The sequence below is a fragment of the Gymnogyps californianus genome, chromosome 21, assembly GCF_018139145.2.
Source record: "Gymnogyps californianus isolate 813 chromosome 21, ASM1813914v2, whole genome shotgun sequence".
In the NCBI taxonomy this organism is placed as follows: Eukaryota; Metazoa; Chordata; class Aves; order Accipitriformes; family Cathartidae; genus Gymnogyps; species Gymnogyps californianus.
This window is the reverse complement of record NC_059491.1, coordinates 2328507-2352413: the sequence shown is the minus strand read 5'-3', so window position 1 is coordinate 2352413 and position 23907 is coordinate 2328507. Positions and strand designations below refer to the sequence as shown.

The following is a 23907-nucleotide window of genomic DNA, read 5'->3' as shown; positions in this document are numbered from 1 at the left end:
GATCTTATACTTAGAACAAAAGATACTATTAATTGGTTTTAGTCCTACTATTTTTCTGTCATTGCTTACTGCAGCACACAGACATTTTTGTTTTCTTACTATTTCTAATTAGTGAGGCATTAGAAATGCATAGAGGTACAGTTTACACATTCTAAAATGTTATGCTTTTTCATACATAATTCTTTTCTAGTGTTAACGTGTATTCCTTGTTACCTTTCTCATATTCCATCCCTGAATTATATATTTTTGGTAAAAGGCATTACCTCAGCACGTTGACAGCTATGGACATTAGTATTTGGTCAGTCATCTTGCCATGAAACACACAGATGTTAGTAGAACAAACTTAACTAGAATCATACGATGTTAAGCAACGTAATGTCTTTGAAATGCTGTGAATTTCTAGTTAGACTAAAAAGTGTTTGAAAAATTAGCTGTTCTCTTGCGTGTTATGTGGTTCAGTTGACACTGTTTTTATTATTTAAGTTCCTGTCTTTGATGTTAAGCAGTATTGTTTACCTGTTATTGATTTTCCAGAATATAATGCTCTGAACTAGCTTGTTTGCTTGTATGAAGGAATTGAGCAGTAGCTATCACTTGGCTGTTGCATGGTCTGCTTAGTGTATAAAAGAATAGTTTGAATGTTCCCTAGACTGTATGGATGGGAGAGAGGCAGCTAATGCTGATTTGCAACCAGTGAGTTTAAGCATCAATTGAAGTAATGTGTTGCACTTGAGATTTTTTTTCTTCCCTCTTTCTCTTTATGAAGCAGAAGAGAGCTTTCTTTGGTTTGTTAGACAGTATTTATATTAGAGCGCAGTGTAAAATTGCAAGTCATGATGAAGAGGATTCTGTTGACAAAAGTGAGTAGTGTATAATTAATAACTTCAGGAAAAATGTGAGAAGTATAAATCAATTTGAGTAATTCATAGTCAATTCTACAAGAGCTCAATTGGTTTATTGTCATTTAAGATACTTCATATTCTATAATATTTCAACTGGGAGACTCAGTAAAAGAGGTGTAACATGTAGAAAACATAGTAGTATTACTTGTCATTTGTGGTAACAAGTGATTTAGCTGGTAAGAACTTAGCTGGCCATGCAAAATATCAAAACATGATTATTGACTGGTTTTGAGATACGGGTTTCCAGTATATCAGCTGGATCGGTTGCTCAGGCTTCCACAAGTTAAAACTCGTATATGTGATTTTCTACTGGGCCTGGAACTATGACTACTTGAAAACAAGCTTTAAAAGGTGGAATTCTTCTTGCACCTTTTTTTGGAGCTGCCATGGGTAGTGATTTAAACAAATAATAACATTTAATCTGTCATCAGCTCCTGTGTCACTCAAACTGTGATAAAAGCTATCTAATAACTCTGGAGGATAGTAGGGATTTGCCTTAATCAGAAAACTGTAGATACTGTTGAACATGCTCCTGGTATAGCAAATGAGAAAAGGTTCTTAATGACTACAACGGCATTATTTGACTCAAAAAAAATTTTTCCCATGTTTTGTCTGTCCCTGGTGAGGAACATACGTATGGGTTTCCAGTTCCTGTAGCAGGAAATATTGTATCTAAATGTATTCATGGTTAAATATTAATTGCAGAATAAAATTCTGAGCTGCTTTAGCTATTTTGTTGATTAGCACTACTTGCTTTTAATGATTGCTTACCCATGTGGCTAGCGATTGATTGGGATGTAAATTTTGCTTACTTTTTTGTTCTGTGCTGGAATTAACATTAACAAATAAGCCTGGTTATGTTGATTTGACGTAATCTAAGAGGCTGCCTTTAGAAGAGGCACCTTTAGAGGAGCTTATAAAAGGGAAAAATGAGTTATACTCTGGGAAAGCATCTTGGCCTGAATGGAAAGCTTCTGGAGTATGTTCTCAGTTTAAAAACTGTTGAGCCAGATGTATATAGCAACAATGTTTCTTCTTAATATATAGGGCAAGAGACCTGGGAAACAGGTTTTGCTATAGCCTTAAACTTAAAATTTTATTAATTTCTGATAATTTTTGAAGTTTTTGTATTTAAAATACAGCAATAGGATAAACAGGATAAGCATATACCATTTAGTGTCAAAATCTACTAGTTTAAAACTTAATGTCAGATTGTATTTAACACGTTTATATCTTCCACCAATACTAAACTCAATTATAGTGACTTTTCTGTGCGTGTACTCTAGAGCCAATGTATGTTGATGTTCTTAGGGGATTTTGTAAATATTCGATATTTTAATTTTTCCCCTCCCCCATTATATTTTTTTCTTAGCTGGAAAAGAAGCAAGCAACCCCTCCATTTCAGCCTCAGATCACAGACGATTATGGTTTGGATAACTTTGATACACAGTTCACCAGCGAACCTGTGCAGCTAACCCCAGATGATGAGTATGTTTTTCTTTTTCCCCAAATACAATTGCATATTAAGAAATCAATTTATAAATTACTTGAAAATTACTAAGAAAAGACTATGTACTTAGCATTAGAACGTAGTCAAGTTAAAGTAAATTTGAAATTCTTTGTATCCTACATATCTTGCATAACTTATCCTACTTCTTATGTATTAGAAGACTGCCTAGTATTCTAATGAAAGTTCAGAATACAGTATTGATTTGCTGTTGAGCACGTGCTTGGCACTGAAAGAAGAGACGGAAATTTGATTCCTGACCCAGGCAGCTTGCATTTCTGTGCTCAGGAGAAACAATTGAGGCACAGCTCCTTGGGTCTCAGAATAAGCTTGAGATAGCAGGAAAATCTTACAGAAAGCTGTTGTTTAGATGTGCTATGGAAAAATCTTGCAGGATGAAAAAGTATACTTTAATAAAGGAATTTGAAGGCTGAGGAGTCATCGCTGTACACAGAGGAAGAAGTTCCTTCAAATACAAGATGGCATATAAGACGACATGCTGTAGTTTTGGTAGTTAGATGGGAGACTTAGCTTGCCCAAACTCTGTAAGAGAATAATTGTACACAGTTTTGAGGGTTTACTGAAGTGTAAAAATTTAAAATTGGAATTTGAACTTCCTTTGGAAAAACAAGAGGAAGTTCTGTGCGATGGGGGAAAGTGTCGGAGAAAAAGCAGTCTTGTTGACTTCATTTGTCTGTGAAGCGTTTAGCATATATCTGATGATAAATGTATTATGAGAGCTAAGGGAGGAGGGTGGGCCAAGTGACATCACTGTGAGAATTGTAGTATCTAATTGCTGAGGAATGCAACAGTTTGGGGGGGGGTTCCATTCTTTTTTTTTCCCAAGGTGCATTTTTCTTTCAAGGCTTGACTGTGTGACACGTTTTAAAGAATAGCACCTGTTAAAGAACTTTAAAATATAGTTTCTCATTAAAGAGCATAGTAGTGTGTGTTTTCTTTTGAAATTTTTGTGCTATTCTATGAAAAATACGATGACACTTTCTGCTGCTTAGTTAGCATTTTGATACAGAAGTAAAATGAATCAAAGGAGTTTGGTGTTATTAAAAATCTGAGACTCAGAATCCCGAAATCTGTGCAGCTAGGATTTTTAAGTGAGCTTTACTGTGAGAGCACAGCAAAGATTTGCTTGCATGTTATACACTTATATTTTCCCAGTATATTTCATTTATTTACGTTCATTTTTCCTTACCTGACTAGATGCCCTCTGCTGAAGACTATAATGCGTTCTTTTCCGAATGTTTTCAGCCTGTCGTCCTGTTTGCCACTTTCGTGTTTGAAGAAAACATATTTCTTAAATTTCCAGTGATTTGCATTCTTTACAATTTCCAACTGAAGTCTGTAGAGCTACTGATTGATGGTGTTCTAGAATGAATATTTGGGTCTAATCAGATGTTTAATAAAGCTGATTCTAACATACTGCTTTTGGAAATGGGATTTTAATAATGGATTTATGATTTCTACTTTCTTAGATACTGTCTGAAGTACTGCATGTAGTGGGATGCCATGTTGGCAAGCAGAGGCTGTTGCATACCATCCAAAGGCTTTCATAACCAAAGGCACAAGATTGTCACATTCCAGCCTATGTGCTTCTGTTAGTTTTCCCTCTTCTTTGTTGCTACACAACAAAGCTAAACTGCTCTGAAAGACAGACAATACCGTTTCAAAGCCTCTTTCATAAAGTGCCTGCTAATCCTAGGTCAACCCCCAGGATTAGCTGGTTGGTCAGGGAATTTTTATTTTACAAATAAATGTTACATTGGTTAAATTTGTGATTGTAAAAATGAGCACTGTAACTAGCAATGCATTGAGTCTACTCCAGTGGCAATAAATTCACTGTTGTAGGATCTTTCTCTTGCTGCCATTCTTGGGTAGCAGGTGTTCATCCTCAAGTAATCATGTGTTTGGCGATTTCATTGTGGATATTTGTGCGTCTAGGTGCTTAAGCTTGAATTTTGTAAAACTGTTACCTATGTATCATAGATCCATAGTTCACAGCCTATTCTTTCTTTCTCGAGTGCCTCAGTTATTGTTTGTGTGACACCAAAGAATTGCAAGGCATATTTGTGCTTTACAGGTTCTAATTGACAAAAAAATTACAAATACCAAGTGTATGCGCACCTATAGTGGGAAGTTTTATGAACATGAGATCTTAAAAGAAATTCTGTCTGTCTTTTATATACGTCAATTTATAAGTCTTTCCTTGGATTTCCTGTGCATACAATATGTATTTTTTAAAAAGTATTAGCTTTGTGCTTGACTCTTTCGTAGTACTTATCTTACATATAACATGAGCAGCCCTTGCTGACAGCAAAGTATCTGTTTCTTGTTTGTAAATTGGTATTCTAAAACAACAGTTACTTATTATATGCTTCTTTTTGGGCCCTGTAAGTATGCATGTCGCCTAACTGGAAGGGCAGAAGAAACTTTTTATCAGATGTTTCAAAACTTCCAGTCATATTGCTTTAGATATTGGCATAAAACACTAGCGTTAAGTATTTGTATGTTCAGAGACTGACTTTTTTCCCATTTATTGTTGCTTCTGTAGAACTTCATATACAAACATTTCTTTAAGGTATTTTGTTATTATTTGAAGAAAAAATACAGCAACAAAAATAGTATTTGCAATTGATAAAACTAAATGCTTTTATTTGTTTTTCAGAGATATAATAAAGCGAATAGATCAGTCAGAATTTGAAGGATTTGAATATATTAATCCATTGTTGCTGTCAACAGAAGAAACAGTATGAAGGAATGACATCTTCGTTGTGGACAATGTGAATGACCTTTAAATTTATCCTTAACTACAGTATATGCATGCAAGGCTGGGGAACTGTAAGATTTTGGACGGAGACCAATGATTTTAAAAAAAATTGCTGCTGAAAATCAAAGAAGAGAATAATGATTTTAGTGGGTGTCTTCTGCCACTTAGTGATTCTTAAGTTCTGGGCACTGACACAACTGGCTTCATTAATGAAGGAATTTGCAATTTGTGCCTGTTTCATGAAGGATTGAAATGTTCATTGCATCCCTGGAAAAGGAGATTCTGAAAAACTTTGAGATCCACACACTTTCTACAAACATTTGATGCAATGAGCTACCAATTGAAGAATATTACAGTGTAACATCCTGAAGAATAAAATATATTACGGTGGTGTTGAAGCTTATTTTTGATGCCTTTTTTCACAAGTGGTACCTGTCTAAACGTCTCAGATATATTTAAAAGGAGTTGTGTTTTATTAGCAATCAAAACATAAATTTGGGTACAAGATTTAAGTGCCTAAATGGATAAACTGCATTGAAGAATTATTACATATTTGGAACGTTCTTAAACCTGGTAAGTTCTGCTTGTTAATATTAAGTAACCATTTACATATGAAACATACAGTTCACAGCTGCAGCCTAATGTTCATTTGCATCTTTATAGAATTTGAAATGCAGAGTGACTCAGCAATATTAATTCCAAATTAGAATTTACAGTATCAATTTCAAAATCTGTTGTCTTAAACTCCAAATTTACCAAAATGTATAGATTGAAGAAAACTAAATTTGCACACAAAGGATTTCTGAAAATACTTAAGCAGTGCCTACACCTACAATGATGTTGTGTTGTATATTAGACTTTTGAAAAGTATTTTTATCAACAATACAAATATTCAGAAATAGAGCAAAAGCATAATAAAGCATAGCCTTAAAGTTTAAATAGTAATTCTAGAATAACCATAATATAAAATATACTTTCCTGATAAAGCACACCTCCTACTTATGATAAACTGTCTGCTTACAGTTACTCAGTGTATATTAATAACTAATCACTCTACATAAGAGAATGGGATGTTTTGGTAAAATGATTTGCATCAAAGTAGTAAATTTTTTTAATGGAAGAAAAATTAATACCTAAGAAATTGGATAAAGCAAAAGATAACTATCAACTCCCTTCTCGTGGAAATTGGGGGGGGGGGGGGGGCAGGGGCAGGGGCAGGGAAAGGGTGTATTACATCAAAAAGGTTAGCAATTCATCAGCTTGGAAAAGCTCATGTCATTACATCTGAGGATTAGTAAGTGTGCATTGCTCTCTGAAACTTCAGATGCTGTGAAGATTTACCTGCCTCTATAAGTAACAACAGCAGAGGCAGTATTTCTTTTTGCTAGATTTTGGTTCAACTACTATTGTGTGGGTTGTAGAGATAGAAAAAAAAAAAAAAATTATGTGGGAAGGAAAAAAAATGAGAAACCCTGTGCCATGACATCTCACCTAATTTGATGTAAAATGCAGGATAAATTACAACACTTCCACTTTCTTTACATTAACATATGGTTTTCTCAGGGTACAGCATTTGCATTAGGTGCTGAACATGACATCTTTCGGATTCACATCCAAGTCATGAGGTGCTAGGACGAGACTGCCAAAACATTGTTTAAAATTTTCAATTAATCATTAACAATCTGTATTTTGTATCCCCTCATTAGCCACAATTATGCAGACCTGTGGTATTTAGTTATATTAATCCCATTCAGATTTAAGTTCTGGGTTTCCCTCTATTGGACTGTAGCTTTTCATATTAAGCAAAATGTGTTTTAATCAGCACTAAATTAACCAGTAAGAAGTACTTGCCTCAAATGCCTGGACTTTAGATACTTTATTATCTACTAAAGGAAACATTTACCTTTTAAATGTAATCTGACATTTTTTAATTAGTCTTTTTTTCCCTTCTCCCTGGCAACTACTTTATTTACCCTGAATAATTTTTCTTTCAGTGTTTTCAACTCCCCTGGTAATAAAACTAATCAATAGTTATCAGAGTGACTGCAGGCAGCTCATGAATGGAAATATGACAGATTAAGCTGTCCTTTGACATGCCAGGGCATAGGACTTTAAAATGGAAATATTAGAAATGTGGGTTGGGGTTTTTTTAACCTTTTTTCTAGGTTTCAGAACATTTTGGGAGGGAGGGAAGGAAGGAAGAACAGAAAGACGCATTTGCTAAACAAACATTGTAAAGACAACTTGATTTTATTTAAAAATTTACAGGCATTTACAATGTTGCTGTGTTGCCAAATAGTTTGCTGGATACAAGTTTGGTTGCTCATGTGCAAGTGTTTGAATAATGTTCTGTTCATGATGAAGGGGAAATTTTTTATATAAAGTACTTGTTTTATAAATAAAAGAAAATGAAGGATGTAATTAAATGTGTGGTTTGGAAAAAAAAATCCTAATATATTACAAATGGATCTGGTAATGATATATAGTTGTCTTATTTGAAATAGTAAATGAAAATTCTAGCTAATTTAATGATTGTAAAACAGTAAATATGTTCTTGTAGTTTTGTATAATTAATTAGTTGGGATCTTTGCTGACCAGTTTTAATTGTGCAGAAGATGGTATACTAATCCATAACAGCTAAGATCATTTATATTCTTGCACATCTATTAAAGACTTTAATGAAAAAGTTATAGACTGTTATTATTTATCAGTAAACTGAGCTATGTCCAACTTGCACTTTTTAAAGAGACCCCATTGTAAATTAAATCTATAGGATTCTTCCTGTATTTTGATACTGTATTCTGTGTTTATTCTGTATCTTTGGATCGCACCTGAACTGTATGTTTTTGAGGTCCAGGGCACAGGTTTGTTGAGATAGAAAACCATTCAGATATTGGAGTTTGTTAATCTGAGTTGCACTCTTCTTCACTGTATGTGAAGGCAGTTGTGATCGAAATAGCTGAAACAGGCACGACAGTACTACTCTGGCATACAGCCCTTTGACAAGAAACTAATTTGAACTGTAAGGCTGTGACTGAAGACGTGGTGTACTGCATGAATAAGATACCCTGTTCAGTAAACAATTAACTCTACTTGGGGGAAATGAACAACCTACTCTAGTTTATTTCATCCTTTCCATTTGTTGTTACTAAACTATTGCTAAATGTCATTTATTGTCATTCGTGGAAAAGGTTGCTTTTCTCCAGCTTACAAAATGTTTACCTGCTACTATTAGGAAGTTACAAAAATAGTAGATGAGTCTTCTGAATACCTTCTAGCCAAAACAAACTCTCAGGTGTTCTTTATTCTTGAACATTGATGGTTTCTAAGGGGGCATAGGGGGTGTGGAACAAATAGAAAAAGCAGTTGTTTTGGCTGACTGACTGTATTAAATCTTGCTTTGCATTTCAGTATTGTGAAATTGGCAGAAGTGTTCATTCTGGAGCTGGATACTGACTTAGAAACCTACAAAGTAAGGTTATCAGTTTAGCTGTGTTCCTTCAGAAAGATTAAAAAACCCACACCCTTTATTTGGTCTGGGTTGTGTTTTCTTTTAACATAGATATACTCACAGAATCAGCTGTACAATCATATAAGTTCTTACTTAGATATTAAAATCATAAAAAATGCTAAGCTTGAATGACTTTTTTTAATTAAGCTTATTTTCACCCATTACCTGTTTAGAAAAAAAAAAAAGAGGTCAGTAAAGTTTTGGATTAGATTAAATAATAGTTATTTTTTGTTCAGCTGCTTTCTTCTGCACTTAGAGATTCAGAACAACTGCGGTGCATCAGACAAAACAGGTTCTTCAGGGATTTACAGTAGTAAATTTTTTCAGAAGTACCCAGACTGATTTCCCTGGGGGTCTCTGGGACATCCTATAGCACCATTTTCAGAACTAGAACTACTTTACATGCATTTGAGAGGATTTAAAATAAAAAGACCCCAAACAGGCAGGTGGCACTTGAGCTTCTACTGAGGTATTGGTTTGTGATCCTTAAGCAAGTCTGAGACAAGGATGTGCTTCCTTGACACATTTTTCCTTTTCCTTTGAGAAAGGTTCATCCTTGGCCTTGTTCCTTTGCTCTTCATTCTTCTGGATTTACCACATTACATCATCTGCACTTTCAGACAAGCACCTAGCAAGATGGCCATCAATATCCAATTGTGACAGTCTGCAAACACAGAGAATTTGTTCAGTGAGAAACAAAATCCTTCTATTTACACTATTCTTCACCTTCACTCTCTCATTTCCTAAGCAATCACAGAAGTGTTCTTAATGGGTAAGTCATTCCTATGCTCAGAAGCACTGCAACCTGCCACAAACTCTTGTAGTTGCTATTGCCTGCTGCTAGATAGTTTGATAATGTCATTTACTAGAAGACAATGCTCACACTCCACATGCTCGGGACAAGTAATGCTATCCTTGGAAACATCAAGGCTATTGATACAGGATAGAAAACCATTACTGTATTCCACATCCCGCTCCAACTTGAGGATACAGGAAATGAGATTTCTGATAGAGGAAGGGTGCTTTCTGATGTCTGCTTTCAGTTTCCTTTTTTGGAGGGCTAGTTTTGTGATTGTGACATGACCCTCCCCACTGCCTGCATTACAACAATTTTTTGTAAAGCGGCTTCTATAAAAATTGAAACTAATCCTAATCAGCACAGAGTTACCAGTAGCACAGAACTGAATATGAAGACCTGAAGTATGTTTAGCCTTTCTGTCTAAATCTCTTGATATAGACCACAATTTTATAAATACTAATGAAGCCATCCTTTTGTCTCCTTGTTCAGCCTCCAAAAGAAAGCAAACAAAGTTGCAGCCAATAGATCTTACAGTGTAAGAGGACCTGTTGAAAAGCACACTTTTTCAGCAACTATGACAGCTTAAATACTATTAAATAGTGTAATTTCAAGAGACAACATAATACTTATTGTAGAGTAGATATTCAGTTGCTGGGAGGGAGAATTTTTTTTTTTAATAAAGGTAGCCTGACAGCAATGGAGTCTCATTTAGTTGTACTAATCAGAGCTTGCATAAGAAAAATCTGCTTCCTTCCATCTTGCCCAGACTTTGAAAGCTAAATCTAAAATTAAGAGCACAGTTGCTTAGCCAAAGGTATCCAGATACTTGCTGAACAGGTACCAGTATAGCTGTAATAGTCAACTCTAGATCTTGAAGAGAAAGTAACAGGTATGAGATTAATCCATCTAGCTCTAAAGTTAGCTTTTAACTATCAAGAATGCTGCACTGAAATAGTTTTTGGATTATGATACAAATCGCACAAAAAAGTCTTTTCATACTCAAGTATTTAAAAATGCTAATTCTGCATATACTAGCAAGGTTTACCAGAGGGCTCAAACTTCACTTTCTTTTTGAAGCAGTGTAATCTAGTAGAACTTCTAAACTGAGTTAAAGTAGGTAATTCTGACAGTTAAAAAGTACTTTACAGTAGTTTTGTCTATTTTCATTATTTTGTATATAGAGAATGCATCCAGAACCATTTTGGGTTTTGTATACTGTGAAGTTATTTAAAAAAAAAAAAAAAAAAACAACTTACGTTCCACTAAAATTCATCAGACACATTGGACAACTGTCAAGAGCTGAAGATCCTTCACTCTGATTTTCCGTCTTCTTGCAGCTTTCAGTTCCAGGTACGCTCACAAGAGGAGGCTTCTCTTCTGCAGGCACGTGTCTGGCCTCACCAAATGAAATATTCCCTTGATGCATTTGTATTTGAAGCTCTTGCCTATAATTTTCTTTTCTGTTTTCCCTGCTGTTCTGTACAGTCTCTCTGCAGTGCTGTTGAAAGCTAAAAGCTTCTGTAGAACTTTGCGACAATGCCCAGTGGTGTGTAGAACTGTGCTGAGTGAGTTTACGTGACTTAGGACTTACATCCAGTTTTAAAATACCTTGTGTGTCTTCCCGAACCATATTTTTGGCTTGATCTGTAATAGTTACACAGCATGTTTTCTCAGCTGTAGAAGGTAAACTTTTCAGTTTATCTGCTTGGCCCTGTCCTTTATGTAAATGGTCGATCTGGCTCTGTGTTAGCTGATGAGAGCTAAGATCCTTTGGTTTTAGACATTTTTCTTTGCAAAAAGATGGGAATGATACCCACTGAAAGTCTTTCATTCCAATTGTAAAGACTTCTTGTTTTCGTACACTCTCTTCCTCAGAACTCTGTAACACACACACACACACACACAGAGTCTTCAAACAAATGCTGTTCAATCAATACATAAAACCAAGGCTGAACATATTACAAATACTGAGAAGGCTAAAGTATATTGAAGAAAAGAACATTTTATTTACATCCCTCTCCAGTGCTTGCAAAGCAATCAAGAACTTCCTGCAGTTTATGCAATATGTGTCTTCCCTTAACATTTCTAAATTGATACAATAGGCTACTCTCTTGCTATGTTCCATAGAGACTAAGGATGAAAACAACAACCTGCTGCTCTTCAGGAAAAAAAGTTCTACTTTAGAAGGACTGTGGTTTTTGTGTTATGATATTGCCTGACACTACCGGAGCAATATAATGGTTGTTTCTGTGTAATTAACCTCTCTGTTACAGTTTGCCTTTTCTAGTTTCATTCCGTTAGGGAGATGCTAGTGCTTATGAGCAGTCAGTATACTTACACAGGTTACCTCTTTCCAGCAAAATGTTGTAAAGAATTTGCTATACTGCAAAAAAAGTCCCTAGTAGTTGTCCTTACACTACCTGCCACACAATGCTATCACGCCACTATATGAAAACCAACATCTATTTAAAAGCTATTTCAGATTGTTTCCCCTGTTAACATCATCATTCAGACTGTCACTATTGTGAGCAGTACACAAAGTGCCAACAAGGACACAGCACGTTACCTTTCCAAAGAACTCTGGGAAACTGGGCACTGTTTGCCAGTTTGTGCATTGTAAATCTTGACTGATGTCTTTCAGTAAGAAAATCCATGTTTTTTCATACTCATTTAAGTCTTCTTTTTCAAACCAGGAACATCTGTCAGTCAATGTCCTGTAAAGACAGAAACAGTCCAATAGTTTGAGGGTGGGAGAGAGGGAAGAAAATATTCTGCATTGCTATTAGTTTGCCTCTTAATTAACTTGACTTACTCCTCCTGTAACGGTGATGTTTCAAAAACGTAGCTATCCTTAACTGTGATTTATCAAAGCAGAAGTTTTACAACTAACTTCCAGTAGCTGACAGTGCATCAACCTCTCTCAGCTCAAATCAATGGCTAAATGTGGTGACCCCTTTCCTTTTGTCAACGGCTAAGGACAAGGTAGGGATTTTATGACTGAAAACGTGTATAACTTTTCCATTGGTACAACATAAAACTCCATTCTTACCTATTTTCTTTTGATCAAGTAGCACTACATGTGCTAAACCAAGAATAATATTTGACAACTTTGCCATGTCAAACCACAAAGGCATGTAAAAAGCATTTGTCAGTAGGCGCAAGTATGCAAATGCAGATTTTTGAGTTTAAAAGAGAGGTAAGACGGCCTGTGAAGGAAAAAAGATTTAGCTGTTTATAATATTATTTGTTTACCAAGGGAACATCCATCTAGCCTACAGCAAGATTTTTCTGGAACACAGAGATATTATTTAGCCCGTAAACTAATTTTTACAACTTACCATGACTTACATAACTTGTACAGCTATCAAAAAAATTATCCAATTTTTTAAAAGAATGTCTAAAAGCCTTGCTTTCTACTTGTAACAAATGAGATGTAAGCATTTATTACTGTCTTTCCTTCCAAGTGAAACAGTTAAGTGTAGCCACTGTTTTTTCTTCTCAAATACCGAACTTGACACCTGCTGAGCACAGAAATCATTGAAGTGTTTGCACTGAGGATGGCAATTGCATTGGTTCCCATGTATGCTTGGCCATTCCCATACTGCCGTTTGAAATTACAGATTATCTTTCTAAACAACTTGATCTAATCCATCCTAGGAAGGCATTAGGAAGGTTTAACTGTAAAGTAAGCATTAAAAGGTTTTTATACTAGTAATGCTGTATAAAGACAATTTCAAGAGAAGGATGGATTGTTAATGTCAGAATACTATTTCCAGCGTTCCCACTGCTTACTGATGCATTTTCTTGGGTCACTGTCCAGGAATGATGCTGCACTGAGAAGAAACTAGAGACAAGTCTTACAAGCCCTCAAAAAGCAGAGCAATTGGCCTTTCGAAGCCTGTTTTTAGAAGGGGCACAGCTGATGGTGTGCTTGCTCATCCTAACAGGCCGAAACAAGAACCGAACCACTCACTGCCTACTCACTCCGCCGTTCTTCAATCCTCCCTTGCTGGAGGGCTGGAAAAAACAAGAATTATTTCTGGTCTCCTGTGAGCCTTATTCTGAAGAAAGAAAACTTAATTTTCACACGTTAACATCTCTCACGGGCCCCATCCTCACTGGTGCTATTCTGTGCCAATGAACGTGCAGAAGGCGCAGGGCCCGGTGCGCTTCATTTTGCAGTTGGCTTCTCAATTTTTTAAAGGCACTACAGCTGGTGTTACATGAAGTAGCCTTTAACACAATCAGCAACGTGCTAGGGGCGCGACTACGGAACACTTGAGGTCGCAGGTGCGTTTGAAGACCCAGCTGCACCTTCACGGCACGGGGGCCGGCGGAAGGCAGGGCGGCCCCTCTTCCGACGCGCCTGACACAGGCGGGAGCGCGTGCGGCCCGACCCCGCACCGGCCTGGGCGAGGCCCTCCGGCCTCCAGCGGCCGCCTGGGCCCCGGCGGGGAAGCGGAGGGCGGGGGCTCGGGGCGGCTGAGGCGGCGCTGCTCCCGGCCCCTCCAAGGAAGCCATTTCCCCACCCGCCCCGGACTCACTGGCGCCGCCGGGGGGACTCCCGGCCAGGGCTGGGCTCCCGGCTGCAGGCTGGCGGCGCCTTCCTGGGCTTGAGGCGTAGCTTGGCGGCTCCTTCCTCAGACATGGCTGAGGCGCGGAGCCCGCCCGGCCCGGCCTTCTCCTACAGCCCCGCTCTGGGCGGGCGAGGGGCGGTGCCGCCTCAGAGCTCCCCCCTGCCTCGCCGGCGGGCGGAGAGGGCCGCGGACTCTTCCTCCCCCTCCTCTTCCTCCCCGTCCTCCTCCTCCCGACTGGCCCGCTGCCAGGGCAGGGCCTCTGGGCGGGCGGGCCGGCCGCGGCGCCGCCAGCTCCCGCTCCGCCCTCGGAGCCGCCCTGACTGAACGCGCGGGGGGAGGGCAGCGGACAGCCGCCAGCCGCGGCCTGAGGGGAAACCCGCCCTGCTCTTTCCCCCCCTGCTGCGGTCAGCGCCGCGCTGAGTTCGACGGGGCCTCTGGTACCCTCAGCTGCTAGGTGCTTGTCTGCCTCGAAAGCCATCCTTTGCGTATTACCTTTACTCCTTAAACTTTACGTATTTGTAGCGTTTTGGTGTATGCGGGGCTTGGATGTGGAGCGGCCGTTGTGGAAATGCAGCGTGCCCCGTTTGTGTAAGGTCACCGGGGTTTATTGGGTGTTCCGAAGGCTGGGCCAGTCGGTGAGGGCAGAATGTTCCGGGCTTTGGTTGAGGTGGACAAAATGGCGGTGGGCTCAGCTCTGCTCGTCATCGCTCGACGGGTTTTTGTACTGATACCCAGGATCTGTTTACTGCGATATAAGGCTGAAGCCAAAGATTGTTAATCCAAATAGTAAAGTGGATTGGGAGTGCATCTCTGATCTAATTTCTCTTTCAGGAAAGGATCTGTTGAAGTGATGCAGTTTGTCGTCTTTGGCAGGAATGTCACTGGGTGACTTGAAATAAAGCACTTGTTAAAGCGGAGCCATCACAGGTAGTTTTTGAAATGGATAGACACACTAATCAGGCTGCAGCCTTTTCAAAAAAAGTCATAATAGAGAAATGATGACAGACTCTTCATAGTTCTCCCAACAGTAGATAAAAGGATCAGAAAGTAACTCTGCCGATTAAGTTCTTCACAATCGATATGAGAATAATTGTACAAGGAAATAAAATGTTCTGCTTGATAACAGGTATTTATGAGGGAGAGTGGGTACAGAGCGCTCTTTTTCATAAAAACAATTTATTATTGGTAAGGGATGAATCCAAGTTCACGTTTCTTTTCTATAACTACATTTATGCAGTGCTGAATGTCTTGTGGACTGTTTCATCCTTGGAGTCTTAAGACTAAAAAGTAGGCATCAGTATTGACTGCAGCACTGTATTGAAAGTTATGCCTGTGAATTATTGTGTTGGGCACACAGACCACCAAAAATGTATTAAGTGACAGTTGACCTGAGTTTCTACGTGTCTAGAACAGATCTAAACCAGGAAAATGGCATTCAGATATCAGAGTTCATAGATTCACGTTTGAAATAGATTGGTAGATTTAACCTGAGAAGTGACAGGTACAGCCAGACAACCACCTCCAACTGTGTTATAGGCTGAAGATGATTCAGTTAGAGTGCAGCCAGAGATCTGGGAGGCTCAGTCCAGCTTACAGCTTTCCTATGTTAGCTCAGGTACTTTGTGTTTCTGTGAGTCTGTATCTGTAGTGAGGTAATGTCTTTTACTCTATGTAATAACTGATTTTTTTTAACGTTGAAAGAGCGTTAATGGGTTTCCTTTTTGTGTAGGAGTGAGGATAAAAATCTTAGAAGTGTGAAGTGTTTGGTTACTAATGGGAACTGTGTAAGTTTCTACAATAGATAGCCCAGCTGAAAAATAAAAATAATAAAAAACAATAGTCGTACTAGAGTGCTAGCATTTCTGCTATGTGATAGGCAGACTAAAATGAGAATGAAATTCAGGAAGAAAGAAATGACAATGGAAAAGCCAATCACTGTCATGCAGACTAACGTTTTCCTGTATTAATATTTGTTACAGCTACTGCAGTACCCAGGAAATACCGGGACAGTTACAAACAGTGTTCTGCCTTTCATTTTTGTTGCCATTTAGAAGCTGCTTCCCAGTGAGATGAAATGAGATTCCAGGACATAGGTCCTCCTTTCCCTCTTTGGCAGGAAAGGCATTCTCCCGAAAGTTCCAGGCGGAACAAGGTAAGCTCAACAGAGGCAAGGGGCTAATTTGAATCTGAAGATTTTAGGCCTGCTGTGGAAAGAAAGGTGGTGATGGTAGCAGACACAAAGCAAAGAATAGCAAGAGGAAGTGCATATAAATAAAGCAAAAGTGTAGATTGAAAGAGGGGATCAGCCATGTAAGTAGTTGAAAATGAGATGACAGAGGAGGGGTAGAAATTTTATTTCACAACTGCTGGTGCGAACTGAAGAAGACAAACCAAAAAGTATTTCATTTTGTGTTTTTTACTTGCCGCCCTTAATGACTGCTATGAATTGTAAGACACAGCACTGATTATTGCCACTTGGCGGCAGCAAACGATACAAAAATCTTGCTTTAAAAGAATCTGAGGGGCAGTGAAAGCTATCAGATTGAGCTAATGTCTGCAGGCCTCTGTATGTATTTCTAGGTGTATCTGTGTTAATGATTGTTTATGCCACAGGGTTTCTTCTTTTGTTCCTGTGATGTGTGGATTAGTGTTTCATAAGTCTTATGACCCTTTGGATGCTACTTTGACAATCCTCTGCTCCTAAATCATGCATTGTACCAACAGATTTATTTTGTTAGACATGACTTCACCTGAAACAGCAATCAGATGTGTAGTCTGTTTTTCATGCTGAAGGTGTTGCTGTGTGGTACTGTTAGTCCTGTGAGTCATACATTATAGCATTTGCAAAAGCTTTATTATGGATAAGCATAAAAAATGGTTATTGTGCAGTAAGGGCCACAAATGAAAGAATATAATAAAAAGAATGGTGAAAAGTATTACTGCAGCTGCTGACTGTAAAAAGCAAAAGGGAAAAACCTTGCTTCTGTAGCAATTATAGCTTGTAGGTGTTTTTGTATTTTGTGGATTTAACTGAAAACTTGATGCTGTAAGATTTTTTTTTTTTCCATTGTTACCTGTTTAATGCATACCCATTATAACCTATGAGGGCAGGCACGTGAGCGACTGTTTCCATTCTTGCTCTATCTGCTTCTGTAACTACCTGTAGATTTGAAACTAGCATTCTAGAAATCTTTGTTCATTATGCATACTCAGTATTTTTCATCTGCATCTTTCCAGAATTAATAATGTACTTATAGCATGAAGGTGAAGTATAGAATAGGACCTGTTCTTGGTTCTGCCATATTGGACAAGATCATATCTACTGTTTCCTCCACTGTCATGGAAATCCTATTACTTCTTGCTTGACTTTGGGTCTTGCATAATTTAATAATCAGAATGTTTTGTGATCTTAGAAAAAAGTTCTCATAGAAATGCAGAATAGTCTTTGTCATCATCAGCCTTGACTGGATTTGAGCCAGTGGTCAAGGGATTTGAGCTTTTGGAAGCTAGAATGCTTCTACAGATTATCTTTAGGGATTTCCTTGTAAATGGAGTGCCAGCATGTATAGTTATCTATTCCCTGTAGAGTCTCATCAAGCTGCACATGCTTAATCTTTACTTACATGGTCCCCGATTCTTGCTGTAAAGTGGGCCTCAGTTTTAACTTTTGCTCTCAGGAAGAAGGGGCTGTTATAACAAATTCTAATCCTTTCGCAATTCCACAATCACTAAAGCCTATAAATTGCCTGCCAAACAAACCAAGTGATCTTTTCCTGGGCTGAGGGAAAGAGGAGAGTGTAAAACGCAGGTGCCAGCATTTGCTGGGGAAGAACTGGTACATTATCAACTAATCCGCCTTCTGCTATTTCTGATTTCCTACCCAACAGCTGCAACATTGAATGAGAGCTTCTGCATTTGGGAAGAATTAGAAAGCCTGGTAATGCAGGGTCTCTATTACAGATACAACAACTCACAGACAGGGAGGAGATTTTTGCTGCCGGTGTAGAATTTGGAGTGCTAGGCATTTTATAGCCTGGAAAAATTGTAATTTTCAGCTGCTGTTATGGAGTAATCAATGAAGAAGAGATGCTATAGTTTCTGCTAGGTTTCTCTCAGAGCCTGATGTAATTGCATGCATGAGCTATTATTTTTTTTAATGTACCACTTTGAGACTAGAGTATATGCAGTTTTTATTAAAACTTTTTTTTTTTATGGTGACTGATGCTCGCAGATAGTTTTAGTCCTACTGAAATATCTTTGGTTCTGTAGTGATAGCTTCTGTATCAGATAAAAATGTTAAGAATAAATGGTGCATTGCTAGAAAATTGAAACATTTATGTTTTAATTATTTTATCTAATCAGTGCTTAGTTTAGGAGTATAAGTTGATAATTTTTTGTCCTTGTCAAATAGTCTATGACTTCACTCAAAGATCAGCATGTCCATTCTGCTAAATGTCATAAAGGAAAATGTCCCCAAAGATACCACAGGAGGTGGAAGTATGTATAGTAGAGCATCAGTGAAAGCTGCTGCAGCAAATAGACTTTACGGTGTATCTCCTCTACAGCCTAGTGGCAGCAAATGTAGCACTGGAAAGAGTAGTAACTCAATCATACCGGCTCACTCAGTATAGTGCTAATCACTGTCTTTAGTGAAATGGGAAAGTCTGACTATTTTCATCAACGTGATGTATTACAATTCAAGCCACAAAATTATGAAAGCTGTGTAAGACTTCCTTTAGCATAGTCAGGAGAATAAAGATGACATGCAGTTTCAATTTGAGAAGTGCAGGCTCATTGCTGTTTCCAGAGAAAGTCAGCTGAGTGGAGACAGTTTTGTAGGCTCTCCTAATTTTAGTTGTAGGTGACATAGTCTTTTCAATGAAAAGTCATTGCCTTTGAAACCTGCTTCCTCTGGTAGCTTACCAGAGCCTGAATTTGTTAATGTGCAGAGTCCAGTGCACAACTCATCTTTTCAATTCAGCCTTCCCTTTTCAAGTATAAGGACAGATCAGTACCTGTGTGGCTGTATATAGAAAATCAAGCCTTGTGACATTTATATGCCAAGATGGGAAGACCTAAAAAGAGGACTAGGGAGACTGGCATGGCATTTGTGGGTACCAGGTTGCCAAGGAGGCATATTGTATTGAAACAGTTGCCTGGGAAACATTTAAAAATACATTGAATGGAAAAGCATATGTGATGTGCCCACAAGTGTTCTGTGTGAATGAAATGCCATGGCTGATGATGGCACCAAGAGACTGTTACTATTACATGTAAAGATGCTGCAAGTGATGTGGGTTTCTTTTTCTTTTGTGGTTGGTTTTTTTTTTTTTTTTCCTTCCCTACCATGCCCTATTTGTAGGAGGTGTACCAAAGGAAGATTGTTTTGCTCTTGGCTGATGGATTAAAGTAAATGTAACGAAAGCAGTACATGCAGTCATCATCATCATCAGCAGCTGGAAATGGTAAGAGCAATTTGGCTTCATTTAGGCAACCTAAACCAATTGACAAGAAGCCTGCACAATCCCCCCTCAAAAGTAACAACAACACTGCTGAAACTCCTACAGTATAAAGATAAATGGTTCTCTGAACTTTACCACTTTAATTTGTGCTAAAATTGTATTTGGAGGCTCTGATGTCATTACAATAGGACTTATATGTAAACATCATATAAAATGCAAAGAGTTTATGGTCAAAGCAGGTTGGACAGCATATATGAAAAAGTCTCTCACTGACCTAATTTTTTGTTTGGGGCACTAAAATAGAGGGAGATGAAGGGAGAAATTTTCAGAAGATAGCCCAACTGTTCTAGTTCTTCCTCAGAACAGACTCAATTATTGAGAGATGGTACTGACAAAAAAGAATGACGAAGGAAGGGAACAATATCACTGGAACTAAAACAACAATTATATCCACTCTTTTGTTTCACAGAAAGAAAACTTTTCCTGTGTAGCCAAGAAACAGGGGAGCTAGCAACTCTAATCTATGATATCCTACCTTGGACAAAGAGGTTCATCTGCTAGTAATTTCCAGATATTAAAATGCATCTCTCCTTCACTGAGTGGCAGGTATGAGGCTTCTTAGGATTATAATCTCCCTGCCTAATCCCCCTTTGGAGATTTAGAAACAAATGTCCTACTCTTGATTTGCTAGAGGCTTAAGAAGCCTGTTTGGGAGCCAGCAGATTTAGCTTGGTCCAGCCTTTATGTGGTACAGACTGAGACAGTAAATTTGTTGGGAGAGAGACACGGTGGAGAGGAGTTCAGTTGACTAAGAAGGAAGGTCTAGAGGCCTTTTTGTTAGTAGTAGCTCTGCAAGGATAAGTTGCCTTACAGGGAGAAGGCCCCAGGGGCTTAGCTTCTTGAAGCTGTTGCCTGTTTGAAGCTGTGAAGTTGCTGTTTATTTGGTAATGTGTGTGCTCTTCCCCAGCGAGGAAGCATTTTGACTGACAGAGACTCTGCTCACTTTGCTGTCATTTTGGCCAGCGAGGGGATGCTTTTTGGCTGGCTATCTAATTTGGGCACAATCTGCTCAAGGGTCTGAGGTGATCCAATGATTGTGTTGGAAAACCGTGAATCAGATGGAGTCTTCTGTGTGTCAGTCAAGTCCTAGTATCAGTCATCATTTTTCTGGCCCAGTGTGTGTTTGGTTAAATCAAGTCCTGATGTTTCTAGGCCCTGGGGTTAGTGTAAGAGAGGCGGGGAGAATCTGCCTTTCATCTTCCTCTCACAATTTTGCAATGTGACTGAAAACTGTTGGAGAGAATGTTTCAGATCTCAAACAAAGATTAGGTTTGATGGCATGAAGCCATGGGTTCTGTGGCCCAGCCTAGAGTTCTGCTGAGGGAGTTGTATAACCTCCCCATACTTCAAAGGATTTTGGCTCTGAATTTAGGATCAAATATGGCTTGAGGTTTTCATATTTCTTGCTTGCTTGCTTGCTTGCTTTCTTGGTGTCTTTTTGTTGTTGGTTTTTTTTTTTTTAATTTTAAGTATGTCTCACAGTATTATAGCCTATAGCAGTTTGAGTTCCTTCTGTTTGCTGTGTATCATTCCTTCATTTGAAATCAACATACTAAAGGGCTCCACACACACACACACACACAAATCCATAAATAATAGCTGTAGTAATTACAGCGGATCACCTGTCTTGTTTATAGGCATGAAACCACAAAACAGTGGGGCAAAATTACCAATAGTAGTTAATGTGGTGTGATGTTATCCATATCTAGAATGGTGTATAAAATCAACTTAAAATAGAATGTAATTCAACAGATGACTATTTATTTATTGCTTCAACAAATGTAGATAGTAGGTTTCGTTAGTTTTGCAATTTTTGTAAGGACTAGCTAGTGTGTTAGAAAGAAAATCTAGTAAATCTGAAGGTATAATCAAAGCTGTGGCGGCAAGTATAAATCTTTTCACTGAGAAGGGTGTATTTTAGTTGCAATCTAGTAGTGTAATGATTTTGTTGCATTATGGAAATGTCTTGGAAATATGCAGTATGTCCCTGCTACCCTTCCTAAATTCTTTCCTTTTTCATATTCATTCTCTTTCTGTCTATCATTAGTGCTTAACTTGATAAAAGAAATACAAAATGGGACTAATTTAGAAGACCTGACAGTAAAATACAGTAGAGCTATAGTTTCTTTTTTTCCGTATGTCATTTATCTAATTGTGTCAGACACAGGCTGAGTGTGGTTTATTTACATTGTCTTATACCCACTGAATTGAAACTATCTTGTGACATTGTCAATGTGAAAGGTCATTCTGCCTGGGATATATCTTGTTATGACAAAACTGCGACACCTAGTTAGAGATATTAGAGTAGGTGTTTGCCTTCCTTTGCTGTCACTTTGCAGCTCCCAGCATCTGTAAATCAAATCCATTTAGACTACTTCAAGAAAAAAAAAAGCTGATGCCTTCCTGCCACATCCGAACAGTACCGCTATCAAATGGTAACTTCATGCTACTGTTCCTTTCATGAGTGAATCTAAAATTGGGCTGATTTTGGAGTATTTTCCCCAGCTGACCTCTCCTGTTCCCCAAATCCACTTTGCCGTTCCTTCAATTCATCTGTTCTGCTCTCGTAGAAATTTGATTGCTCCCTTTTAATCAGTGGAGAGTACTCTGAAAGAGATGTGTAGTAGCTGAAACAACATGTTGTGATGCTGGTTTAGGACAGGAAGTGTGTTTAGTTAGCTAAAGTAGTTACTCTGTTTTGTACCACAGACTGGTTCCATTATTAGCCTATTTTTTATTAGTATGTCCTACCATACTGGAATCAGATGTTTTATCATAAGATTGTGAGGAAAAGTAGCAGCTTCACAGCTCTCTGTGGCTGTTCTGTACCCTGCATAAAATAAGTTGGTTAGCTTCTATCCAGATCCCACTGGGCAAGAGTCACAAAGAGCTGCAAAAAAATTGGCACTGTTAAACCTTAGTGTCAAAGGAAGAGATGAATCCAGGTCCTTACAAGAAGCTGTTGGCCTAATTGGATTGGCTGCACGTGATGAGATACGACCAATGCAGCTTTGTAGGCAGAAATGTCAAATATAGATGCATTTAAGTGATAGCTGCCTCATATTCCCTCTAAAACCAAATGAGATTTAGAGGAGCCTGCTTGATGTAGTCTGCTCTACAAGGTTCAAAAGACAGGAGTGATCAGCAGGAAATTGTCATCAGTTCTTCTGGGAGTGGGTTTTGTTTTTTGTAATTACAGAGAAACTAGAATTGACATCCCCGTTTGCTAGTCACATTATTTAGTAAGGGATGGTTGTTTTTCTGAAGAGTTTATCTGTTCAGTGATGATTTAATTTAGGAATTAATTCAGGGAATTTCTACTGCCTGTAGTGTGATGCAGTAAGTCAGAATACTTAATTACAACGGTCCCTTCTGGCCTTAAAGTAGCCCTTTCTTATCTTATTTCATACTTATATCTGTTTATGAGATGGAACACAGGTGCACAAAAATTAAGGATATTACCTGAGATAATGCAAGACCTGGGAACTGAACTCTGGCCTGTTGTTCACTGTGTCTTTGCATGGGCATAAGACTAATCTTCCTTTTCAAGCAACGCTTTACTCCCAAGGGTTTTCAACACAGTGTCTTTCATCAGCTTTGAATTCACTAGAAAAAATAAAAAGATGGGACACCTTTCTGAAAGTCTTTGCCTAATAGCTCGTGTCTTCCAGAGTATTGATAAACACAAGTGCAAATATACAGTCTCCTTTGCCCCAAAGACGTGCTCTGGCTTTAGTACCACACTTTTAATGACAAACATTCACCTAGTTTACCATATGCATTCTTTTATCTTAGCTGTTCTCTGTGCATGTTAGGAGATTTATTTCTACTCATAATGTATTTCATGTGTGTTAGTTGTAAATATTGTGCTCATAAATCAGCCTGGACCATCCAGCCCCAAGGGTGGAGACAGCTTACAATAGGTCTGTCTGCTTCAGATTGTGAGACTGCACTAGTTCTCTGTTTTTTCCATTGCTTGGCTCTGTTAGTGGCATGTTGCCAGTCTCCCGTCTCACATTAACAGGAATATTATGTATTACTGAATTTAAAGTGTTTTTCCTTCAGGACTAGAAGAATGTAATGGAGCATGCATCTGGCAGCATGACACTATTCCTATGGTGTGCAGTGTGCCCTCCACGCAGAGAATCGCCACCATGGATTTCTGCTTCAGTCATCTAGGCATGAGGAGTTTTACCGTGTGCACTGAGGTAGGTCTTAGACCAGGTTGGGGACACATTATGTCAGGGATTGCATGCATGTATACATAATGTGTAATGAAAAACTGATTCTTTTTCCCTTCCCTTCAC

General features: G+C 38.4%; 2 protein-coding genes and 1 long non-coding RNA gene across 4 annotated transcripts in view; 2 read left to right on the top strand and 1 right to left on the bottom strand.

The window, feature by feature from the left end:
* The window catches only part of PRKCZ (protein kinase C zeta), a 66170-nt gene extending 59806 nt beyond the window's left edge, over window positions 1–6364 (top strand). For both annotated transcript variants that reach the window (XM_050909335.1, XM_050909334.1), the window contains exons 18-19: window positions 2275–2390; window positions 5090–6364. In XM_050909335.1, coding sequence (XP_050765292.1) covers window positions 2275–2390; window positions 5090–5177 — 204 coding nt within the window. In that variant the 3' untranslated portion in view covers window positions 5178–6364. The remainder of the gene's footprint in view (window positions 1–2274; window positions 2391–5089) is intronic.
* Window positions 6365–7422: 1058 nt separating this feature from the next.
* Window positions 7423–11794, bottom strand: FAAP20 (FA core complex associated protein 20). Its single transcript, XM_050909648.1, has 3 exons — window positions 11762–11794; window positions 10758–11380; window positions 7423–9366 (listed from the first exon to the last, which is right to left on the bottom strand). The coding sequence occupies exons 1-3, from the start codon at window positions 11792–11794 to the stop codon at window positions 9294–9296; spliced, it is 729 nt and encodes a 242-aa protein (XP_050765605.1). The 3' UTR covers window positions 7423–9293.
* A 3142-nt stretch (window positions 11795–14936) lies between these two features.
* Window positions 14937–23696, top strand: LOC127024896 (uncharacterized). The gene is made up of 3 exons (XR_007767613.1): window positions 14937–15005; window positions 16058–16230; window positions 23666–23696. It is a non-coding gene; the product is annotated as an uncharacterized LOC127024896 (long non-coding RNA).
* The last annotated feature ends 211 nt before the right edge of the window (window positions 23697–23907 follow it).

Excerpts from the sequence above, each read along its gene's own strand:
- FAAP20 (XM_050909648.1), bottom strand. The coding sequence starts at position 11,794 with ATGAAACTAGAAAAGGCAAACTGTAACAGAGAG. Across the intron at positions 11,381-11,761 it reads AGGCAAACTGTAACAGAGAG|AGTTCTGAGGAAGAGAGTGT; the intron begins GTTAATTACACA and ends TGTGTGTTACAG. Across the intron at positions 9,367-10,757 it reads CTGATGAATTTTAGTGGAAC|ACTGTCACAATTGGATATTG; the intron begins GTAAGTTGTTTT and ends CTGTGTTTGCAG.